Below are 21,129 nucleotides of genomic sequence, written 5' to 3'. Positions count from 1 at the left end.
AGAGTCCCGCCTCTTTCCACACAGCCCCGCCCCCTTCCACACAGTCCCGCCTCCTTCCACACAGTCCCGCCCCCTTGCCCCTTTCCCAAATGCTTGCGCCCCCCCAGCGCTGCCCGCCCCCTTCCCCACGGCCCCGCCCCTTTCCCCACGGCCCCGCCCCGCCCGCGCAGGCGCACTGTACCGACACGCCCAGCCCCACCCAAAGGACCCTCCCCCTTTAACAGCCCCGCCCCCAACGCTCGGCCCCCACACAATGGGCCAGCCCCATTCCCAGGGGCCCCGCCCCTTCCCTGCGTCCCCGCCCCCTTCCCCATGGCCACGCCCCCGCCAGCGCAGGCGCACTGAGAAGCTGTCGCTGACCCTGGACGATGACGGACGCGGAAAGGATTCGGAGCGCGAGCCGGAGGCGCCTCAGAAACTTCCAGAAACTGAGAGGTACCCCCCCCCCCCCCTCCCCCCAGAGACTGAGGTCCCCTCCCCCCCAGAGACTGAGAGGTAACCCCCTCCCCCCAGACACTGAGGTACCCTCCCCCCCCCCCCCCCGAGACTGAGGTACCCTCCCCCCCCCCAGAGACTAAGGTACCCTCCCCCCCCAGAGACTGAGGTACCCTCCCCCCCCCCCCGAGACTGAGGTACCCCCCCCCCCCCGAGACTGAGGTACCCCCCCCCCCCGAGACTGAGGTACCCCCCCCCCCCCCGAGACTGAGGTACCCCCCCCCCCGAGACTGAGGTACCCCCCCCCCCGAGACTGAGGTACCCTCCCCCCCCCCCGAGACTGAGGTACCCTCCCCCCCCCGAGACTGAGGTACCCTCCCCCCCCCGAGACTGAGGTACCCTCCCCGAGACTGAGGTACCCTCCCCCCCCCGAGACTGAGGTACCCTCCCCCCCCCGAGACTGAGGTACCCTCCCCCCCCCCCAGAGACTGAGGTACCCTCTCCCCCCCCACAGACTGAGGTACCCTCCCCCCCCAGAGACTGAGGTACCCTCCCCCCCCAGAGACTGAGGTACCCTCCCCCCCCCAGAGACTGAGGTACCCTCCCCCCCCCAGAGACTGAGGTACCCTCCCCCCCCCAGAGACTGAGGTACCCTCTCCCCCCCCAGAGACTGAGGTACCCTCCCCCCCCCAGAGACTGAGGTACCCTCCCCCCCCCAGAGACGGAGGTACCCTCCCCCCCCCAGAGACGGAGGTACCCTCCCCCCCCCAGAGACGGAGGTACCCTCCCCCCCCCCAAGAGACGGAGGTACCCTCCCCCCCCCCAGAGACGGAGGTACCCTCCCCCCCCCCCAGAGACGGAGGTACCCTCCCCCCCCCCCCAGAGACGGAGGTACCCTCTCCCCCCCCCCAGAGACGGAGGTACCCTCTCCCCCCCCCAGAGACGGAGGTACCCTCCCCCCCCCCCCAGAGACGGAGGTACCCTCCCCCCCCCCAGAGACGGAGGTACCCTCCCCCCCCCCCCCCCAGAGACGAGGTACCCTCCCCCCCCCCCCAGAGACGGAGGTACCCTCCCCCCCCCAGAGACGGAGGTACCCTCCCCCCCCCAGAGACGGAGGTACCCTCCCCCCCCCAGAGACGGAGGTACCCTCCCCCCCCCAGAGACGGAGGTACCCTCCCCCCCCCCCAGAGACAGAGGTACCCCCCCCCCAGACACTGAGGTACCCCCCCCCCAGAGACGGAGGTACCCTCCCCCCCCCCAGAGACGGAGGTACCCTCCCCCCCCCCAGAGACGGAGGTACTCTCCCCCCCCCAGAGACGGAGGTACCCTCCCCCCCCCCCAGAGACGGAGGTACCCTCCCCCCCCCCCAGAGACGGAGGTACCCTCCCCCCCACCCCAGAGACGGAGGTACTCTCCCCCCCCCCCCCAGAGACGGAGGTACCCTCCCCCCCCCCAGAGACGGAGGTACCCTCCCCCCCCAGAGACGGAGGTACCCCCCCCCCCCCCCCAGAGACGGAGGTACCCCCCCCCCCCCCCCAGAGACGGAGGTACCCTCCCCCCCCCCCCCAGAGACGGAGGTACCCTCCCCCCCCCCCAGAGACGGAGGTACCCTCCCCCCCCCCCCCAGAGACGGAGGTACCCTCCCCCCCCCCCCCAGAGACGGAGGTACCCTCCCCCCCCCCAGAGACGGAGGTACCCCCCCCCCCAGAGACGGAGGTACCCCCCCCCCCCAGAGACGGAGGTACCCCCCCCACCAGAGACGAAGGTACCCCCCCCCCCAGAGACGGAGGTACCCCCCCCCCCAGAGACGGAGGTACCCCCCCCCCCAGAGACGGAGGTACCCCCCCCCCCAGAGACGGAGGTACCCCCCCCCAGAGACGGAGGTACCCTCCCCCCCCCCCCGAGACGGAGGTACCCTCCCCCCCCCCCCAGAGACGGAGGTACCCTCCCCCCCCCCCCCAGAGACTGAGGTACCCTCCCCCCCCCAGAGACGGAGGTACCCTCCCCCCCCCCCCCAGAGACGGAGGTACCCTCCCCCCCCCCAGAGACGGAGGTACCCTCCCCCCCCCAGACACTGAGGTACCCCCCCCCCAGACACTGAGGTACCCCCCCCCCCCAGACACTGAGGTACCCCCCCCCCCAGACACTGAGGTACCCCCCCCCCCAGACACTGAGGTACCCCCCCCAGACACTGAGGTACCCCCCCCAGACACTGAGGTACCCCCCCCAGACACTGAGGTACCCCCCCCAGACACTGAGGTACCCCCCCCCCAGACACTGAGGTACCCCCCCCAGACACTGAGGTACCCCCCCCAGACACTGAGGTACCCCCCCCCAGAGACTGAGGTACCCTCCCCCCAGAGACTGAGGTACCCTCCCCCCCCCCCCCCCCAGAGACTGAGGTACCCTCCCCCCCCCAGAGACTGAGGTACCCCCCCCCCCCCAGAGACTGAGGTACCCTCCCCCCCCCCAGAGACTGAGGTACCCTCCCCCCCCCCCCAGAGACTGAGGTACCCTCCCCCCCCCAGAGACTGAGGTACCCTCCCCCCCCCCAGAGACTGAGGTACCCCCCCCCCCCAGAGACTGAGGTACCCTCCCCCCCCCAGAGACTGAGGTACCCTCCCCCCCAGAGACTGAGGTACCCTCCCCCCCCCCCCAGAGACTGAGGTACCCTCCCCCCCCCCCAGAGACTGAGGTACCCTCCCCCCCAGAGACTGAGGTACCCTCCCCCCCAGAGACTGAGGTACCCTCCCCCCCAGAGACTGAGGTACCCTCCCCCCCCCCCAGAGACTGAGGTACCCTCCCCCCCCCCAGAGACTGAGGTACCCTCCCCCCCAGATACTGGTACCCTCCCCCCCCAGAGACTGAGGTACCCTCCCCCCCCAGAGACTGAGGTACCCTCCCCCCCCAGAGACTGAGGTACCCTCCCCCCCCAGAGACTGAGGTACCCTCCCCCCCCAGAGACTGAGGTACCCTCCCCCCCCAGAGACTGAGGTACCCTCCCCCCCCAGAGACTGAGGTACCCTCCCCCCCAGAGACTGAGGTACCCTCCCCCCCCAGAGACTGAGGTACCCTCCCCCCCAGAGACTGAGGTACCCCCCCCCCCCCAGAGACTGAGGTACCCTCCCCCCCCAGAGACTGAGGTACCCTCCCCCCCCAGAGACTGAGGTACCCTCCCCCCCCAGAGACTGAGGTACCCTCCCCCCCAGAGACTGAGGTACCCTCCCCCCCCAGAGCCTGAGGTACCCTCCCCCCCAGAGACTGAGGTACCCTCCCCCCCCAGACACTGAGGTACCCTCCCCCCCCAGAGACTGAGGTACCCTCCCCCCCAGAGACTGAGGTACCCTCCCCCCCCCAGAGACTGAGGTACCCTCGCCCCCCAGAGACTGAGGTACCCTCCCCCCCCAGAGACTGAGGTACCCTCCCCCCCAGAGACTGAGGTACCCTCCCCCCCCAGAGACTGAGGTACCCTCCCCCCCCAGAGACTGAGGTACCCTCCCCCCCCAGAGACTGAGGTACCCTCCCCCCCCAGAGACTGAGGTACCCTCCCCCCCCAGAGACTGAGGTACCCTCCCCCCCCAGAGACTGAGGTACCCTCCCCCCCCAGAGACTGAGGTACCCTCCCCCCCAGAGACTGAGGTACCCTCCCCCCCCAGAGACTGAGGTACCCTCCCCCCCCAGAGACTGAGGTACCCTCCCCCCCCAGAGACTGAGGTACCCTCCCCCCCCAGAGACTGAGGTACCCTCCCCCCCCAGAGACTGAGGTACCCTCCCCCCCCAGAGACTGAGGTACCCTCCCCCCCCAGAGACTGAGGTACCCTCCCCCCCCAGAGACTGAGGTACCCTCCCCCCCCCAGAGACTGAGGTACCCTCCCCCCCAGAGACTGAGGTACCCTCCCCCCCCAGAGACTGAGGTACCCTCCCCCCCCCAGAGACTGAGGTACCCTCCCCCCCCAGAGACTGAGGTACCCTCCCCCCCCAGAGACTGAGGTACCCTCCCCCCCCAGAGACTGAGGTACCCTCCCCCCCCAGAGACTGAGGTACCCTCCCCCCCCAGAGACTGAGGTACCCTCCCCCCCCAGAGACTGAGGTACCCTCCCCCCCCAGAGACTGAGGTACCCTCCCCCCCCAGAGACTGAGGTACCCTCCCCCCCCAGAGACTGAGGTACCCTCCCCCCCCAGAGACTGAGGTACCCTCCCCCCCCAGAGACTGAGGTACCCTCCCCCCCCAGAGACTGAGGTACCCTCCCCCCCCAGAGACTGAGGTACCCTCCCCCCCCAGAGGCTGAGGTACCCTCCCCCCCCAGAGGCTGAGGTACCCTCCCCCCCCAGAGGCTGAGGTACCCTCCCCCCCCAGAGGCTGAGGTACCCTCCCCCCCCAGAGGCTGAGGTACCCTCCCCCCCCCAGAGGCTGAGGTACCCTCCCCCCCCAGAGGCTGAGGTACCCTCCCCCCCCAGAGGCTGAGGTACCCTCCCCCCCCAGAGGCTGAGGTACCCTCCCCCCCCAGAGGCTGAGGTACCCCCCCCCCCCAGAGGCTGAGGTACCCTCCCCCCCCAGAGGCTGAGGTACCCTCCCCCCCCCCAGAGGCTGAGGTACCCTCCCCCCCCAGAGGCTGAGGTACCCTCCCCCCCCCAGAGGCTGAGGTACCCTCCCCCCCCCGAGGCTGAGGTACCCCCCCCCCCCAGAGGCTGAGGTACCCTCCCCCCCCAGAGGCTGAGGTACCCTCCCCCCCCCCGAGGCTGAGGTACCCTCCCCCCCCCAGAGGCTGAGGTACCCCCCCCCCCCAGAGGCTGAGGTACCCTCCCCCCCCCAGAGGCTGAGGTACCCTCCCCCCCCAGAGGCTGAGGTACCCTCCCCCCCCCAGAGGCTGAGGTACCCTCCCCCCCCCAGAGGCTGAGGTACCCTCCCCCCCCCAGAGGCTGAGGTACCCTCCCCCCCCAGAGGCTGAGGTACCCTCCCCCCCCAGAGGCTGAGGTACCCTCCCCCCCCAGAGGCTGAGGTACCCTCCCCCCCCAGAGGCTGAGGTACCCTCCCCCCCCAGAGGCTGAGGTACCCTCCCCCCCCCAGAGGCTGAGGTACCCTCCCCCCCCAGAGGCTGAGGTACCCTCCCCCCCCAGAGGCTGAGGTACCCTCCCCCCCCAGAGGCTGAGGTACCCTCCCCCCCCAGAGGCTGAGGTACCCTCCCCCCCCAGAGGCTGAGGTACCCTCCCCCCCCAGAGGCTGAGGTACCCTCCCCCCCCAGAGGCTGAGGTACCCTCCCCCCCCAGAGGCTGAGGTACCCTCCCCCCCCAGAGGCTGAGGTACCCTCCCCCCCCAGAGGCTGAGGTACCCTCCCCCCCCAGAGGCTGAGGTACCCTCCCCCCCCAGAGGCTGAGGTACCCTCCCCCCCCAGAGGCTGAGGTACCCTCCCCCCCCAGAGGCTGAGGTACCCTCCCCCCCCAGAGGCTGAGGTACCCTCCCCCCCCAGAGGCTGAGGTACCCTCCCCCCCCAGAGGCTGAGGTACCCTCCCCCCCCAGAGGCTGAGGTACCCTCCCCCCCCAGAGGCTGAGGTACCCTCCCCCCCCAGAGGCTGAGGTACCCTCCCCCCCCAGAGGCTGAGGTACCCTCCCCCCCCAGAGGCTGAGGTACCCTCCCCCCCCAGAGGCTGAGGTACCCTCCCCCCCCAGAGGCTGAGGTACCCTCCCCCCCCAGAGGCTGAGGTACCCTCCCCCCCCAGAGGCTGAGGTACCCTCCCCCCCAGAGGCTGAGGTACCCTCCCCCCCCAGAGGCTGAGGTACCCTCCCCCCCCAGAGGCTGAGGTACCCTCCCCCCCCAGAGGCTGAGGTACCCTCCCCCCCCAGAGGCTGAGGTACCCTCCCCCCCCAGAGGCTGAGGTACCCTCCCCCCCCAGAGGCTGAGGTACCCTCCCCCCCCAGAGGCTGAGGTACCCTCCCCCCCCAGAGGCTGAGGTACCCTCCCCCCCCAGAGGCTGAGGTACCCTCCCCCCCCAGAGGCTGAGGTACCCTCCCCCCCAGAGGCTGAGGTACCCTCCCCCCCCAGAGGCTGAGGTACCCTCCCCCCCCAGAGGCTGAGGTACCCTCCCCCCCCAGAGGCTGAGGTACCCTCCCCCCCCAGAGGCTGAGGTACCCCCCCCCCCAGAGGCTGAGGTACCCCCCCCAAGAGGCTGAGTACCCTCCCCCCCCCAGACGCTGAGGTACCCTCCCCCCCCAGAGGCTGAGGGTACCCTCCCCCCCAGAGGCTGAGGTACCCTCCCCCTCCAGAGGCTGAGGTACCCTCCCCCCCAGAGGCTGAGGTACCCTCCCCCCCCAGAGGCTGAGGTACCCTCCCCCCCCAGAGGCTGAGGTACCCTCCCCCCCCCAGAGGCTGAGGTACCCTCCCCCCCCAGAGGCTGAGGTACCCTCCCCCCCCCGAGGCTGAGGTCCCCCCCCCCCCCAGAGGCTGAGGTACCCTCCCCCCCCAGAGGCTGATGTACCCTCCCCCCCCCCAGAGACTGATGTACCCTCCCCCCCCCAGAGACTGATGTACCCTCCCCCCCAGAGACTGAGGGGTAATCCCCCTCCCCCCAGAGACTGAGGTACCCTCCCCCCCCCCCAGAGACTGAGGTACCCTCCCCCCCCAGAGACTGAAGTACCCTCCCCCCCCAGAGACTGATGTACCCTCCCCCCCAGAGACTGAGGTACCCTCCCCCCCCAGAGACTAAGGTACCCTCCCCCCCAGACACTGAGGTACCTCCCCCCCCCCCAGACACTGAGGTACCTCCCCCCCCCCCAGACACTGAGGTACCTCCCCCCCCCAGACACTGAGGTACCCTCCCCCCCCCCCAGACACTGAGGTACCCTCCCCCCCAGAGACTCAGAGGTAAACCCCCCCTCCCCCCAGAGACTGAGGTAACCACCCCCCCCCCCCAGAGACTCAGAGGTAAACCCCCCCTCCCCCCAGAGACTGGTACCCCCCCCCCCCCCCCCCCTCCCCCAGTTCTTTAGCGGAACAAAGGGTGATTTTAGTGAAACAGTAGCTGTGGGAATGTGACGGGGTGGATTGCGGGGTGGATGGTTTTTCTTGTGGGTAATCTGGAACAAAAGGGCACAGTTTGAAAATTTGGGCTATTTAAGACGGAGATGAGAAGCAATTTTTTATTCTCTCAAAGGGTCATTAGTCTTTGGAATTCCCTTCCCCAGAGCGCAGTGAAGGCAATGTTGGACAAACAGGGATTCGAAGCAAAGGGGAGCGGGCAGGAAAGTGGAGATGGATCCTCAACCCAATTGGCCATGAACCTATCCGATGGCAGAGTAGACGCAAGGGGCTGGATGGGTGACTCCTGCCCCTCATTCCTGTGCTCTCATATGAGCAAGGTGATTTGGTTTGTTTTCCTGGTTGCTGATGTGTGTCCTGACTCCTGGCCTTTGGAACACGGCCGTTAACGAATCATGAGCTTCCTCTTAAGATCATTTTTGTTTTTTTGCCCAGGAAAGGAGGTAACTCCTGGTGAGTTCTGGGACATTGTGGTCATTACAGCTGCTGATGGAAGACAAGAGCTGGTGTTCGAGCAGCAGATCAGCAACAAGCTGCAGAGCAATGAGCTTCCCCTCGGTGTACGGTATCACGTGTTTGCTGATCCTTTGGGGCCAAAAATTGGTGAGTGCTCCTTCCTTGTACAAAGTGATCAGCTACACAGTTGCTAAACCCTCATTAATTGTTTCTACAGCCTCAGTAGGACTATTGTATCCGATTCTGGATACACCTACCGTTGACAGATGTCAAGGTATTGGAGAGAGTGCAGAGAGATTTACCAGAACCGAATCGTGGATGAAGGACTTGTAAATTTGGAGAGGCTGGGCTTGTTTTCCTGTGTAGAGCATAGAATTACCCAGTTACAAGACAGAAACAGGCCGTTTAGTCCTCCTAATTGGAGGGTAGCTACTGTAACCCCACTTAAAAACGGAGGTAGAGAGGAAACGGAATTATAGCCTGACGTTGGGAGTGGACAAAATGCAGGAATCTATTCTCAAAGCTTTCACAGCAGAGAACTTGGAAAACAATGATCGAATCAGACAGATTCAGCATGGATTTACGAAAGGGACAAATCTATTTGACAAATCTACTGGAATTCTTTGAAGATGTAACTAGTAGAATTGACGAGGTGGAGTCAGTGGATGTGGTTTATTTTGACTTTTAGAAAGCTTTCAACAAGGTCCCACAGAAGAGTTTAGCGTGTAAAATTAAAGTGCATAGGATTGAGGGTAGTGTATTGAGATGGATAGAAATCTGGTTGGCAGATGGGGAGGAAAGAGTAGGAATTAACAGTTTTTTCCAAATTTGCAGGCAGTGACTAGTGGGGGTACCATAAGGCTAGGTGCTAGCAAGCAATTCACAATATATATTAATGATTTGGATGTGGGAATTAAAGGAAATATCCCCAAATTTACCGATGAGACAAAGTTGGGTGGGAGGGTGGGCTGTGAGGAGGATGCAGAGATCCTTCAGTGTGATTTGGACAAGTTGAGTGAGTGGGCAAATAAATGGCAGATGCAGTATAATTTGGAGAAATGCGAGGTTATCCACTTTGGTAGCAAATACGAGAAGGCAGACTATTATCTGAATGGCCATAAATTAGGAGAGGGGAATGTGCCACGAAACTTGGGTGTCCTCGTACACCAGTCACTGAAGGTAAGCATGCAGATACAGCAGGCGGTAAAGAGGCAAATGGTATGTTGGCCTTCATTCCGAGAGGATTCGAGTACAGGAGCTGGGATGTCTTGAGATGTTCCCAGTGGTGGGGGCGTCCAGAACCAGGCGTCAGTCTAAGGTTACGGGTGAATCTTTTAGGACTGAGATGAGAAATTTCATCTCCCAGAGAATGATCGGCCAGTGGAATTCGCTGCTACAGGAAGCAGTTGAGGCCACAACATTGAATGGTTTCAAGAAGGAGTTAGATAGAACATTTGGGGCTAAAGGGATCAAAGGATATGGGGGAAAGTGGGATTAGGCTATTGAGTTGGATGATCAGCTATGATAATGAGTGGCGGAGCAGGCTCGAAGGGCTGAATGGCCTCTTCCTGTTTGTATTTTCTATGTTTCTATACCAGAGTGTATGCTCCACAGGAGTCTCATTCCACCCTTCTCCAGCTCATTCTGTCACCATATCCTTCTATTCCTTTGTCCCCTCGTGTATTTATCCAGCTTCCTCTTAAATATATTGATTTTATTCACCTAAACCACTCCTTGTGGGAGCAAGTTCCACATTCTCACCACTCTGGATAAAGAAGTTTCTCCTGAATTCCCTTGGATTTTTTTAGTCAATATCATATTTGTGGCCCCTAGTTTGTGTCTAATCTAAAGGAGAAGGAGCAACATGATATTACACTGTTGCTACACAGTGCCAGGATCCCAGGTTCGATTCCCCGCTGGGTCACTGTCTGTGTGGAGTCTGCACGTTCTCCCCGTGTCTGCGGGGGTTTCCTCCGGATTCTCCCGTTTGCTTCCACAAGTCCCGAAAGACGTGCTGTTAGGTGAATTGGACATTCTGAATTCTCCCTCTGTGTACCCGAACAGTCACCGCAACGTGGCAACTAAGGACTTTACACCGTAACGGTATAAAGCCCCTAGTCGCCTACATTAACACTGCAGTGTTAATGGAAGCTTACTTGTGACAATAAAGATTATTATATTAGAACACTTATAATATCACAAAGGTGCTTCACAGGAGCATTATAAAATTAAGTTTGCACCGAGCCACTTGTGATATCAGGACAGCTGAACAAACGCTTGATCACAGAGGTCAGTTGTAATGAGCATCTTAAAAGAGGAAAGACAGGTCAGCGAGGCAGAGCAGTGTAGGGAAGTAATTCCAGAACTTTGGGCTCGGGCAGCTGGAAGCACAGTCCCCAGTGGTGGAGCGATTAAGAACATAAGAACATAAGAACTAGGAGCAGGAGTAGGCCATCTGGCCCCTCGAGCCTGCTCCGCCATTCAATTAGATCATGGCTGATCTTTTGTGGACTCAGCTCCACTTTCCGGCCCGAACACCATAACCCTTAATCCCTTTATTCTTCAAAAAACTATCTATCTTTACCTTAAAAACATGTAATGAAGGGGCCTCAACTGCTTCACTGGGCAAGGAATTCCATAGATTCACAACCCTTTGGGTGAAGAAGTTCCTCCTAAACTCAGTCCTAAATCTACTTCCCCTTATTTTGAGGCTATGCCCCCTAGTTCTGCTGTCACCCGCCAGTGGAAACAACCTGCCCGCATCTATCCTATCTATTCCCTTCATAATTTTAAATGTTTCTATAAGATCCCCCCTCATCCTTCTAAATTCCAATGAGTACAGTCCCAGTCTACTCAACCTCTCCTCATAATCCAACCCCTTCAGCTCTGGGATTAACCTAGTGAATCTCCTCTGCACACCCTCCAGCGCCAGTACGTCCTTTCTCAAGTAAGGAGACCAAAACTGAACACAATACTCCAGGTGTGGCCGCACTAACACCTTATACAATTGCAACATAACCTCCCTAGTCTTAAACTCCATCCCTCTAGCAATGAAGGACAAAATTCCATTTACCTTCTTAATCACCTGTTGCACTTGTAAACCAACCTTCTGTGACTCATGCACTAGCACACCCAAGTCTCTCTGAACAGCGGCATGCTTTAATATTTTATCGTTTAAATAATAATCCCATTTGCTGTTATTCCTACCAAAATGGATAACCTCACATTTGTCAACATTGTATTCCATCTGCCAGACCCGAGCCCATTCACTTAACCTATCCAAATCCCTCTGCAGACTTCCAGTATCCTCTGCACTTTTCGCTTTACCACTCATCTTAGTGTCATCTGCAAACTTGGACACATTGCCCTTGGTCCCCAACTCCAAATCATCAATGTAAATTGTGAACAATTGTGGGCCCAACGCGGATCCCTGAGGGACACCACTAGCTACTGATTGCCAACCAGAGAAACACCCATTTATCCCAATTCTTTGCTTTCTATTAATTAACCAATCCTCTATCCATGCTACTACTTTACCCTTAATGCCATGCATCTTTATTTTATGCAGCAACCTTTTGTGTGGCACCTTGTCAAAGGCTTTCTGGAACTCCAGATATACCACATCCATCGGCTCCCCATTATCTACTGCACTGGTAATGTCCTCAAAAAATTCCACTAAATTAGTTAGGCATGACCTGCCTTTTACGAACCCATGCTGCGTCTGCCCAATGGGACAATTTCTATCCAGATGCCTCGCAATTTCTTCCTTGATGATAGATTCCAGCATCTTCCCTATTACCGAAGTTAAACTCACTGGCCTATAATTTCCTGCTTTCTGCCTACCTGCTTTTTTAAACAGTGGCGTCACGTTTGCTAATTTCCTATCCACCGGGACCACCCCAGAGTCTAGTGAATTTCGGTAAATTATCACTAGTGCATCTGCAATTTCCCTAGCCATCTCTTTTAGCACTCTGGGATGCATTCCATCAGGGCCAGGAGACTTGTCTACCTTTAGCCCCATTAGCTTTCCCATCACTACCTCCTTAGTGATAGCAATCCTCTCAAGGAAGGAGAAATTATATTTCCGCTTCACCATCAACTACGTTGCCAATTTTTGTGTCATCTGCAAATTTTCCAATCATGCCTCCCACATTCAAGTCTAAATCATTAATATAGACAACAAAGGGCCCAACGCTGAATCGTGGGGAACACCACTTGGAGCTGTTTCCCATTCGCAAAAAACATCCACTTTGTTTCTTGTCACTGAGCCAATTTTGGATCCAACCTGCCACCTTCCTTTTATCCTGTGAGCTCTCACCTTTTCTGGCCAGTTTGCCATATGCGACCTTGTCAAGTGTCATACTGAAATCTCAATACTTAGCGTTTCTCCCTCAAAAAATGTTGTTACGACAGATCTTCCCCTAACAGAATCATGCTGACTATGAATCCGTGTCTTTCTAAGTGACAACTTGTCCTGTCTCTAATAATTTGCCCAGCACCAAAATCAGACTGACTGGCCTAAAGATTTCTGTCAATCTCTCTCGCCCTTTTAGAAGAATGATGCAACATTCCCAAACCTCTGATCCTCTGGGGATTGCAAAATGATCCTCCGGGCATCTGTTTCTTCCTTGCTGGCTTCCTTCAGCAGCCTGGGATACAAACCATCCAGCCCTGATGATTAGTCCACCTTCAAGGCTGCCAGTCCCTCCGATGTTTCCTCCCTCACTATGCTTATTGCATTTAATATTTCACACTCCTCTTTAACTAGAATGTCTGCGTTATCCTTAATGAGGAGACGAGACATTGAGATGCCTCCTTAATAATAGATTATAGCATTTTCCCTATGACAGATGTTAGAGTAATTGGCCTGCAGTTTCTGCTTTCTGTCATCTTCTCCTCTTGAATAGAGGAGCTGCACTCACTAATTTCCAATTTGATGGACCGTTTCCAGAATCAAAGGAATTTTGAGAAGTTTCATTCAGTATTATACTATGTTATGGTCCAGGGTTTAGAGAACCCCAAAGTGTATCATGGAATTCACCTGACCCACAACTTTAAATAGATTTTGGTTCTGGGGAACACAAGGGTCCACTTTACAGGTGTGATATAACAGAGAACTAAGGGTATTTTAAAATAAAAACAATGTTTATTCTATGAACCCAGTTAACATTTTGTAAACATACAGTGAACATCTTAGCAACCGTCAATTCAAATACACCCCCCCCCAAGAATACAGTACTCTATAAGTAATCCGTAAATCTTTCATAGCAACATCCATAAGACAAAAACCCTTTTTACAGAAGGACAGCAGGTTTAAATTCACTACTGAGAGCAGTGACCACCTTTGAAATCACCAAATGAACATTCTTTAGCTTGCAGAGATTCATACACATCTTGCTGTGACTGCAGCTTCTCCAGATCTAAAACAAAACTAAACAGAGCCACAAAGCAGCTTTTCAGCTCAAAATGAAAGTGAAAGACAGCCCAGCTCCACCCACACTCTGACATCACTGCTGCCATTTGAGAAGCACGCATTTCATAAAGGGACTCTTACATAACAACTATCTCCGCGACGACTATCTCCGCGACAACTATCTCCGCAACAACTTCATGTAACACTCTAGGATGCAGTTTATCAAGTCCCTGGGGACTTGTCAATGTTTAATTCTAATAATTTTCTCAGCACCCTTTCCCTGGTGATTGTAATTGTTTTAAGTTCCTCTCTCCTTTTCCTCTCTTCAATTTCAAATATTTCTGGACTGTTATTTTTGTCATCTACAGTGATGAACATACTATCTGTTCAACAATTTCACTATTTCCTTATTTATCATTAATTCCCCAGATTAGAGAGGAGCTGTACTCATCCCATTTTCTCTTTCAAAAGAATAAATAAAAGTACAGCCTGGGAACAGGCCCTTCGGCCCTCCAAGTCTGAGCCCATCATGATGTCCTAACTTTTTTTGTTTAATTCTGCCCTTAACTACGTCCATATCCCTATTTCCTCCCTATTCATGTATCCAGCCAGGTGCCTCTTAAATGTTGCTAATGTGCCGGCTTCCACCACATCCTCTGGCAGCGCGTTCCATGCACCCGCCGCTCTCTGCGTGAAAAACTTACCCCGCACAACTCCCTTAAACCTTCCCCATCTCACCTTGAACCTCTGCCCCCTTGTAATTGACACCACCACCCTTGGAAAAAGCCTCTGACTATCCACCCTGTCTGTGCCTCTTATAATTTTTTAGACCTCTATCAGGTCTCCCCTCAGCTTCTGTCTTTCCAATGAAAACAATCCTAGTTTATTCAACCTCTCCTCATAGCCAACACCCTCGAGACCAGGCAACATCCTGGTGTATCTTCTTTGCCCTCTCTGCAAAGCTTCCATGTCCTTCTGATAATGTGGTGACCAGAATTGAACGCAGTGCTCCAAATGCGGCCTAACCAAGGTTTTATACAGCTGCAACATGATTTCCCAACTCCTGTACTCAGTGCCTCGGCTGATGAAGGCAAGCGTGCCATTTGCCTTCTTAATCACCTGTTGCCACTTTTAGGGAACTGTGGACCTGCACGCCCAGATCCCTCTATTCTTAAGAGTCCTGCCATTTACAGTATAATTCATACCTAGATTTGATCCTCCAAAATGCATCACCTTTTATTTGTCCGGATTAAACTCCATCTGCCATTTCTGTGCCCAAGTCTGTAATCCATCTATATCCTGTTGTATCCTCTGATAATCCTCGGCACTATCAGCAACTCTGCGAAACTTTGTGTCATCCGCAAACCTACTAATCAGACCACCCACATTTTCCGCCAGATCATTTATACATACTACAAACAACAGAGGTCCCAGCACGGATCCCTGTGGAACACCACTAACTACAGATCTCCATTCTGAAAAACACCGTTCCATCGCTACTCTCTATCTTCTATAACCAAGCCAGTTCTGTATCCATCTAGCCAGCCCACCCAAATTCCAAATCATGCGATTTTAGTTTTTGTACCAGTCTGTCACGTGTGACGTTGTCCAATCTAATCAAACGACTGACTAAAGTCCATATAAACTACATCCACAGCCCTTCCCTCATCAATTTTCTTTGCCGCCTCTTCAAAAGACACATGAACTTTCCCGTACAACACTACGCTGCCTGTCACTAACTAGTTCATTTTGTGCATCTATCCTGTCACTTATCAAAATTCATGTTCACGTACCCCAATTGAAATTTCCTATTTTGGATAAGGTAAATAGGAATTACTCCCCTACCTGCCTGACTCTCTGAATGGAAAAGCTCTTTTAAATAATTTGATTTACAAATGAGATTGTCCAGTCAGAGAGTGGGTTGTTCAGCCCAATCATTCCCCTCTGCAACATATGGAACATTACAGAATGAGCAAGGACAGTAAGTCATGTTTGAGTATTAATGGCTCAGAGGTTGGACTATATCAGAGGATTGCAGGAATGTTGTTCATTCGTATGTGTTTTTGCACAGGAAACGGAGGGTCTACACTCCACGCACTTCATCGATTAGAGGAACTCTATGAAGACAAGTTGGATAGCTTCAACATTCTTTTAATTCACGCAGGTAAATATTGAAAGTCTTTCTCTCCGGGTTAAGAAGAAAATTGTTTGAGTTAAGCATGGGATACTCTGAAGTATCTCTGAAGTATCAGGGGCTGGTTTAGCACACTGGGCTAAATCGCTGGCTTTGAAAGCAGACCAAGGCAGGCCAGCAGCACGGTTCAATTCCCGTACCAGCCTCCCCGAACAGGCGCCGGACTATGGCGACTAGGGGCTATTCACAGTAACTTCATTTGAAGCCTACTTGTGACAATAAGCGATTTTCATTTCATTTCATTTTTCATTTCAAGTCGTGAGCTAAGTTTCAAACTCCCTGACTCTGGGCTCCAAACAGGTGGGCTTAATGTCTTTGGTATTGATTATACAATTCTAAAGTTAAAGAAGTTTCTCTCATTATTTGAACAGGCTGTACTGGATATCGAAAGCCAGCCTTGGCTCAGTAGGTAGCGCGTGTAGGGGCTGGAGGAGGTTACAGAGATAGGGAGGGGGTGTAGGGGCTGGAGGAGGTTACAGAGATAGGGAGGGGTGTTGGGTCTGGAGGAGGTTACAGAGATAGGGAGGGGGTGTAGGGGCTGGAGGAGGTTACAGAGATAGGGAGGGGTGTAGGGGATGGAGGAGGTTACAGAGATAGGGAGGGGGTGTAGGGTCTGGAGGAGGTTACAGAGATAGGGAGGGGTGTAGGGGATGGAGGAGGTTACAGAGATAGGGAGGGGTGTAGAGGCTGGAGGAGGTTACAGAGATAGGGAGGGGGTGTAGGGGCTGGAGGAGGTTACAGAGATAGGGAGGGGTGTAGAGGCTGGAGGAGGTTACAGAGATAGGGAGGGGGTGTAGGGGCTGGAGGAGGTTACAGAGATAGGGAGGGGGTGTAGGGGCTGGAGGAGGTTACAGAGATAGGGAGGGGGTGTAGGGTCTGGAGGAGGTTACAGAGATAGGGAGGGGGTGTAGGGGCTGGAGGAGGTTACAGAGATAGGGAGGGGGTGTAGGGTCTGGAGGAGGTTACAGAGATAGGGAGGGGTGTAGGGGCTGGAGGAGGTTACAGAGATAGGGAGGGGTGTTGGGTCTGGAGGAGGTTACAGAGATAGGGAGGGGTATAGGGGCCGGAGGAGGTTACAGAGATAGGGAGGGGGTGTAGGGGCTGGAGGAGGTTACAGAGATAGGGAGGGGTGTTGGGTCTGGAGGAGGTTACAGAGATAGGGAGGGGGTGTAGGGGCAGGAGGAGGTTACAGAGATAGGGAGGGGGTGTAGGGGCAGGAGGAGGTTACAGAGAGGGAGGGTGTTGTGTCTGAAGGTGGTTAATCATAATTTCTTATTGTCACAAGTAGGTTTTAATGAGGTTACTGTGAAAAGCCCCTAGTCACCACATTCCGGCACCTGTTCGGGGGAGGCTGGTACAGGAATTGAGCCCGCGCTGCTGGTATTGTTCTGCGTTACAAGCCAGCTGTTTAGCTCACTGTGCTTATCAGAGATAAGGAGGGGTGTAGGGGTTGGAGGAGGTTGCAGAGATAGGGAGGGGTGTAGAGGCTGGAGGAGGTTACAGAGAGAGGGAGGGTGCTGGGTCTGGAGGAGGTTACAGAGATAGGGAGGGGTGTAGAGTGGAGGATGTTACAGAGTTAGGGGTGTAGGGTCTGGAGGAGGTTGCAGCAATAGGGAGGGGTGTAGGGTCTGGAGGAGGTTACAGAGATAGGGAGGTGTGTAGGGGCTGGAGGAGGTTACAGAGATAGGGAGGGGGTGTAGGGGCAGGAGGAGGTTACAGAGATAGGGAGGGGGTGTAGGGGCAGGAGGAGGTTACAGAGAGGGAGGGTGTTGTGTCTGAAGGTGGTTAATCATAATTTCTTATTGTCACAAGTAGGTTTTAATGAGGTTACTGTGAAAAGCCCCTAGTCACCACATTCCGGCACCTGTTCGGGGAGGCTGGTACAGGAATTGAGCCCGCGCTGCTGGTATTGTTCTGCGTTACAAGCCAGCTGTTTAGCTCACTGTGCTTATCAGAGATAAGGAGGGGTGTAGGGGTTGGAGGAGGTTGCAGAGATAGGGAGGGGTGTAGAGGCTGGAGGAGGTTACAGAGAGAGGGAGGGTGCTGGGTCTGGAGGAGGTTACAGAGATAGGGAGGGGTGTAGAGTGGAGGATGTTACAGAGTTAGGGGTGTAGGGTCTGGAGGAGGTTGCAGCAATAGGGAGGGGTGTAGGGTCTGGAGGAGGTTACAGAGATAGGGAGGTGTGTAGGGGCTGGAGGAGGTTACAGAGATAGGGAGGGGTGTAGAGTGGAGGATGTTACAGAGTTAGGGGTGTAGGGTCTGGAGGAGGTTGCAGCAATAGGGAGGGGTGTAGGGTCTGGAGGAGGTTACAGAGATAGGGAGGTGTGTAGGGGCTGGAGGAGGTTACAGAGATAGGGAGGGGTGTAGGGGCTGCAGGAAGTTACAGGGATAGGAGGGGTGTTGGGGCTGCAGGAGGTGGAGGGATTTGAGAAAATGACTGGTGCGTCAGTCCATATTCTGGACATGTGTGCATTCCGATGCTATAATGTGATTTCTGTTTTGCAGGAGGCTATAGCCAACGTTTGCCGAGTGCCAGTGCACTGGGAAAGATTTTTACTGCTCTGCCTCTGGGCATTCCTGTTTACCAAATGCTGGAGCTCAAACTGGCGATGTACATCGACTTCCCCACCCACATGAAGCCTGGGGTCTTGGTGACCTGTGCTGATGATATTGAGCTCTACAGCGTTAGTGAGACTGAGGCCATATGCTTCGACAAGCCTGGTTTCACTGCCCTCGCTCATCCATCCTCCTTGTCCATTGGCACCACGCACGGTGTCTTTGTATTGGAGCCAGGCCGTGTGCAGGGTGTTCAGAAGGAGCTGGAATATAAAGCCTGTCACCGCTTCCTGCACAAACCCAGTGTGGAGACCATGCAAAAGTCAGGGGCAGTCTGCAGGGCAGGGCACGGTGTCGAAAGTGGTGGGGACACTGAGATGGATTTTGTCTACACGGACAGCGTCTACTACTTCGATCGCCCAACAGCTAAGCGGTTGCTGGCAATCCTTGGAGAGATTGGCACCCTCGGTTGTGAGATTGATGCCTACGGTGACTTCCTTCAGGCTCTGGGGCCTGGTGCCACATCAGATTACACCAAAAACACAGCCAATGTTAGCCAGGAGGAGAACCAGCTGGTGGCACATCGACAGAAGATCTTCAATTGTCTCCGAGGGACTGCACTTAATGTGGCCATGCTGAACAATTCCAAATTCTACCACCTGGGAACTGCCCAGGAATATCTGCACCATTTAACAACAGACGTGACCCTGAGAGCACATCTTGGGCTGCTGTCTGACCCTGGTGGACTCGGGCAGCTCTGCCCAGAGAGTAGCGGCCAGGTTCCATGCATCATTGAGAGCCTAGTGGGGCCGGGGTGCGATGTGTCTCCTGGCAGCGTAATAGAGTACTCCCGGCTGGGCGCGGGCAGCTGTGTCGGCACCAACAGCATTGTCAGTGGGTGCTGCGTAAGAGAGAATTCCACCATACCCCCCAACACCTTCCTGCACTCGCTGTGCATCCCAGGGGGCTTCGTCACTGTGATGTTCGGAACAGGAGACAACCTCAAGTACACAGTCCCCTCGCCCCTCGAGACTCATAAGCTGCGGCTGCTAGGCCTCGATTTCCGAGAGGCTGCCGTGCGCCTGGGCCTGAAGATTTCAGAGCATCTTTTCTCAGACAGCGGGAGAATCCGTCTCAGCCTGTGGAACGTCAGGATCTTCCCCACCCCGCGCGCGACGGCCGAAGACTCGGTGGCGTCTGTCCTGGAGATGTTTGAAGCACTGAATGGAAAATCAGTACATCGGTTGCCGGATGATGTTAAATTGCTTTCCATCGAAGAAATACTCCAACAGAAAGATGTGATGCGCATGCTAAATTTCAGAAAACAGCTCACTGAAGAAATTAATCAGAGAAGACAGACCAGGGAAAAAATAAATTGAAGGCCTTATAATTAATTTATTGTACCCAAAGTAGGCAGCAAGTTGCAAATAATTCACTATCATACCAGAGTTGTAGAGCTAGTATATATAGGGTAGATCATAGAATCATAGAATTTACAGAGCAGAAGGAGGCCATTCGGCCCATCGAGTTCGCACCAGCCCTTGGAAAGAACTCCCTAATTAAGCCCACACCTCCATCCAATACCGACAACCCAGTAACCCCACCTCAACTCTTTTGGACACGAAGGGCAATTTATCATGGGCAATCCACCTAACCACATATTGGGACTGTGGGAGGAAACCGGAGCACCCGGAGGAAACCCACGCAGACACGGGGAGAACGTGCAGACTCCACACAGACAGTCACCCGAGGCCGGAATTGAACCCGGACTCTGGTGCTGTGAGGCAGCAGTGCTAACCAATGTGCTACTGTGCTGTTTCTACTTTCGAGGGACTCTGAAAACGACAGGCCATAAATATAAGATATAAATTGAATAGAGAATTCAGACAAAACATCTTTAGCCAGACACTGATCGGAATCTGGAACTTGCTACCACAGGGAGTGAGTGGGGTGAATAACACAGAGGCATTTGAGGGAGAAGTCCGATAACCCCGTGCAAGGACCAAATAGAAGGGTGTGAATTACAAGGACTAGCTCAGACTGTTGGGACCGATTGGGCTATTGGGCAGCAGGGTAGCATGGTGGTTAGCATAAATGCTTCACAGCTCCAGGGTTCCAGGTTCGATTCCCGGCTGGGTCACTGTCTGTGTGGAGTCTGCACGTCCTCCCCGTGTGTGCGTGGGTTTCCTCCGGGTGCTCCGGTTTCCTCCCACAGTCCAAAGATGTGCGGGTTAGGTGGATTGGCCATGCTAAATTGCCCATAGTGTCCTAATAAAAGTAAGGTTAAGGGGGCGGTTGTTGGGTTACGGGTATAGGGTGGATACGTGGGTTTGAGTAGGGTGATCATGGCTCGGCACAACATTGAGGGCCGAAGGGCCTGTTCTGTGCTGTACTGTTCTATGTTCTATGTTCTAACCTGTTTTCCGATGACACAAACGTGAATAGTACAGTTTTAACGGGGGTGAAGGAATAGAGAAGCCTTGGGATGCACGTGTAGAGATCTTTAAAGGTGTTGGGATAAGTCAGTAAGGTTCTTTTTTAAAACAAAAGCATATGGGATCCTTGGGTTTATTATTTGAGGCATAATGTACAAAAGTAAAGAGGCTATGCTAAAACTTGACAATTCGCTGGTTGAGCCTCGATGAGAGTATTACGTCCAATTCTGGACACCAACCACACTGACAAAAATGTTGATGCGCTAGAAAGAGCGCAGAGGAGATTTACTGGAATGGAACCAGTGAAGCGGGACTTCAGTTACGAGGGAACAGGGCTGAAAATATATTTTTTTTCCTGAGTACTCTATTTTCTCGAGGGCTACTTTATTATTTTTGGAGGTGACTTTTTTGTTCTCACTCCTCGAGGTGATGCACTAAAGTAACATTACCTTCTGTAATTGTGATGAATATTTTTCCGGTTTACTTTGGTTAGAAAGCTCAAATACAAAAGTCTGTATTTTTATTTATGTGTGTATATATATATATATATATATATATATATCAACTTGGAATCTACAAATAAGAGGCGAAAATCTCCGCGGACCG

General features: G+C 55.3%; 1 protein-coding gene across 1 annotated transcript; it reads left to right on the top strand.

The window, feature by feature from the left end:
* The first annotated feature begins 350 nt into the window (after positions 1 to 350).
* Positions 351 to 19,684, top strand: fpgt (fucose-1-phosphate guanylyltransferase). The gene is made up of 4 exons (XM_038793594.1): positions 351 to 435; positions 7,905 to 8,072; positions 15,410 to 15,502; positions 18,038 to 19,684. Exons 1-4 carry the CDS (start codon positions 369 to 371, stop codon positions 19,465 to 19,467), a joined length of 1,758 nt encoding a protein of 585 aa, XP_038649522.1. The 5' UTR covers positions 351 to 368; the 3' UTR covers positions 19,468 to 19,684.
* The last annotated feature ends 1,445 nt before the right edge of the window (positions 19,685 to 21,129 follow it).

The sequence above is a fragment of the Scyliorhinus canicula genome, chromosome 4, assembly GCF_902713615.1.
Source record: "Scyliorhinus canicula chromosome 4, sScyCan1.1, whole genome shotgun sequence".
In the NCBI taxonomy this organism is placed as follows: Eukaryota; Metazoa; Chordata; class Chondrichthyes; order Carcharhiniformes; family Scyliorhinidae; genus Scyliorhinus; species Scyliorhinus canicula.
This window is presented reverse-complemented; position numbering and strand designations above follow the sequence as displayed.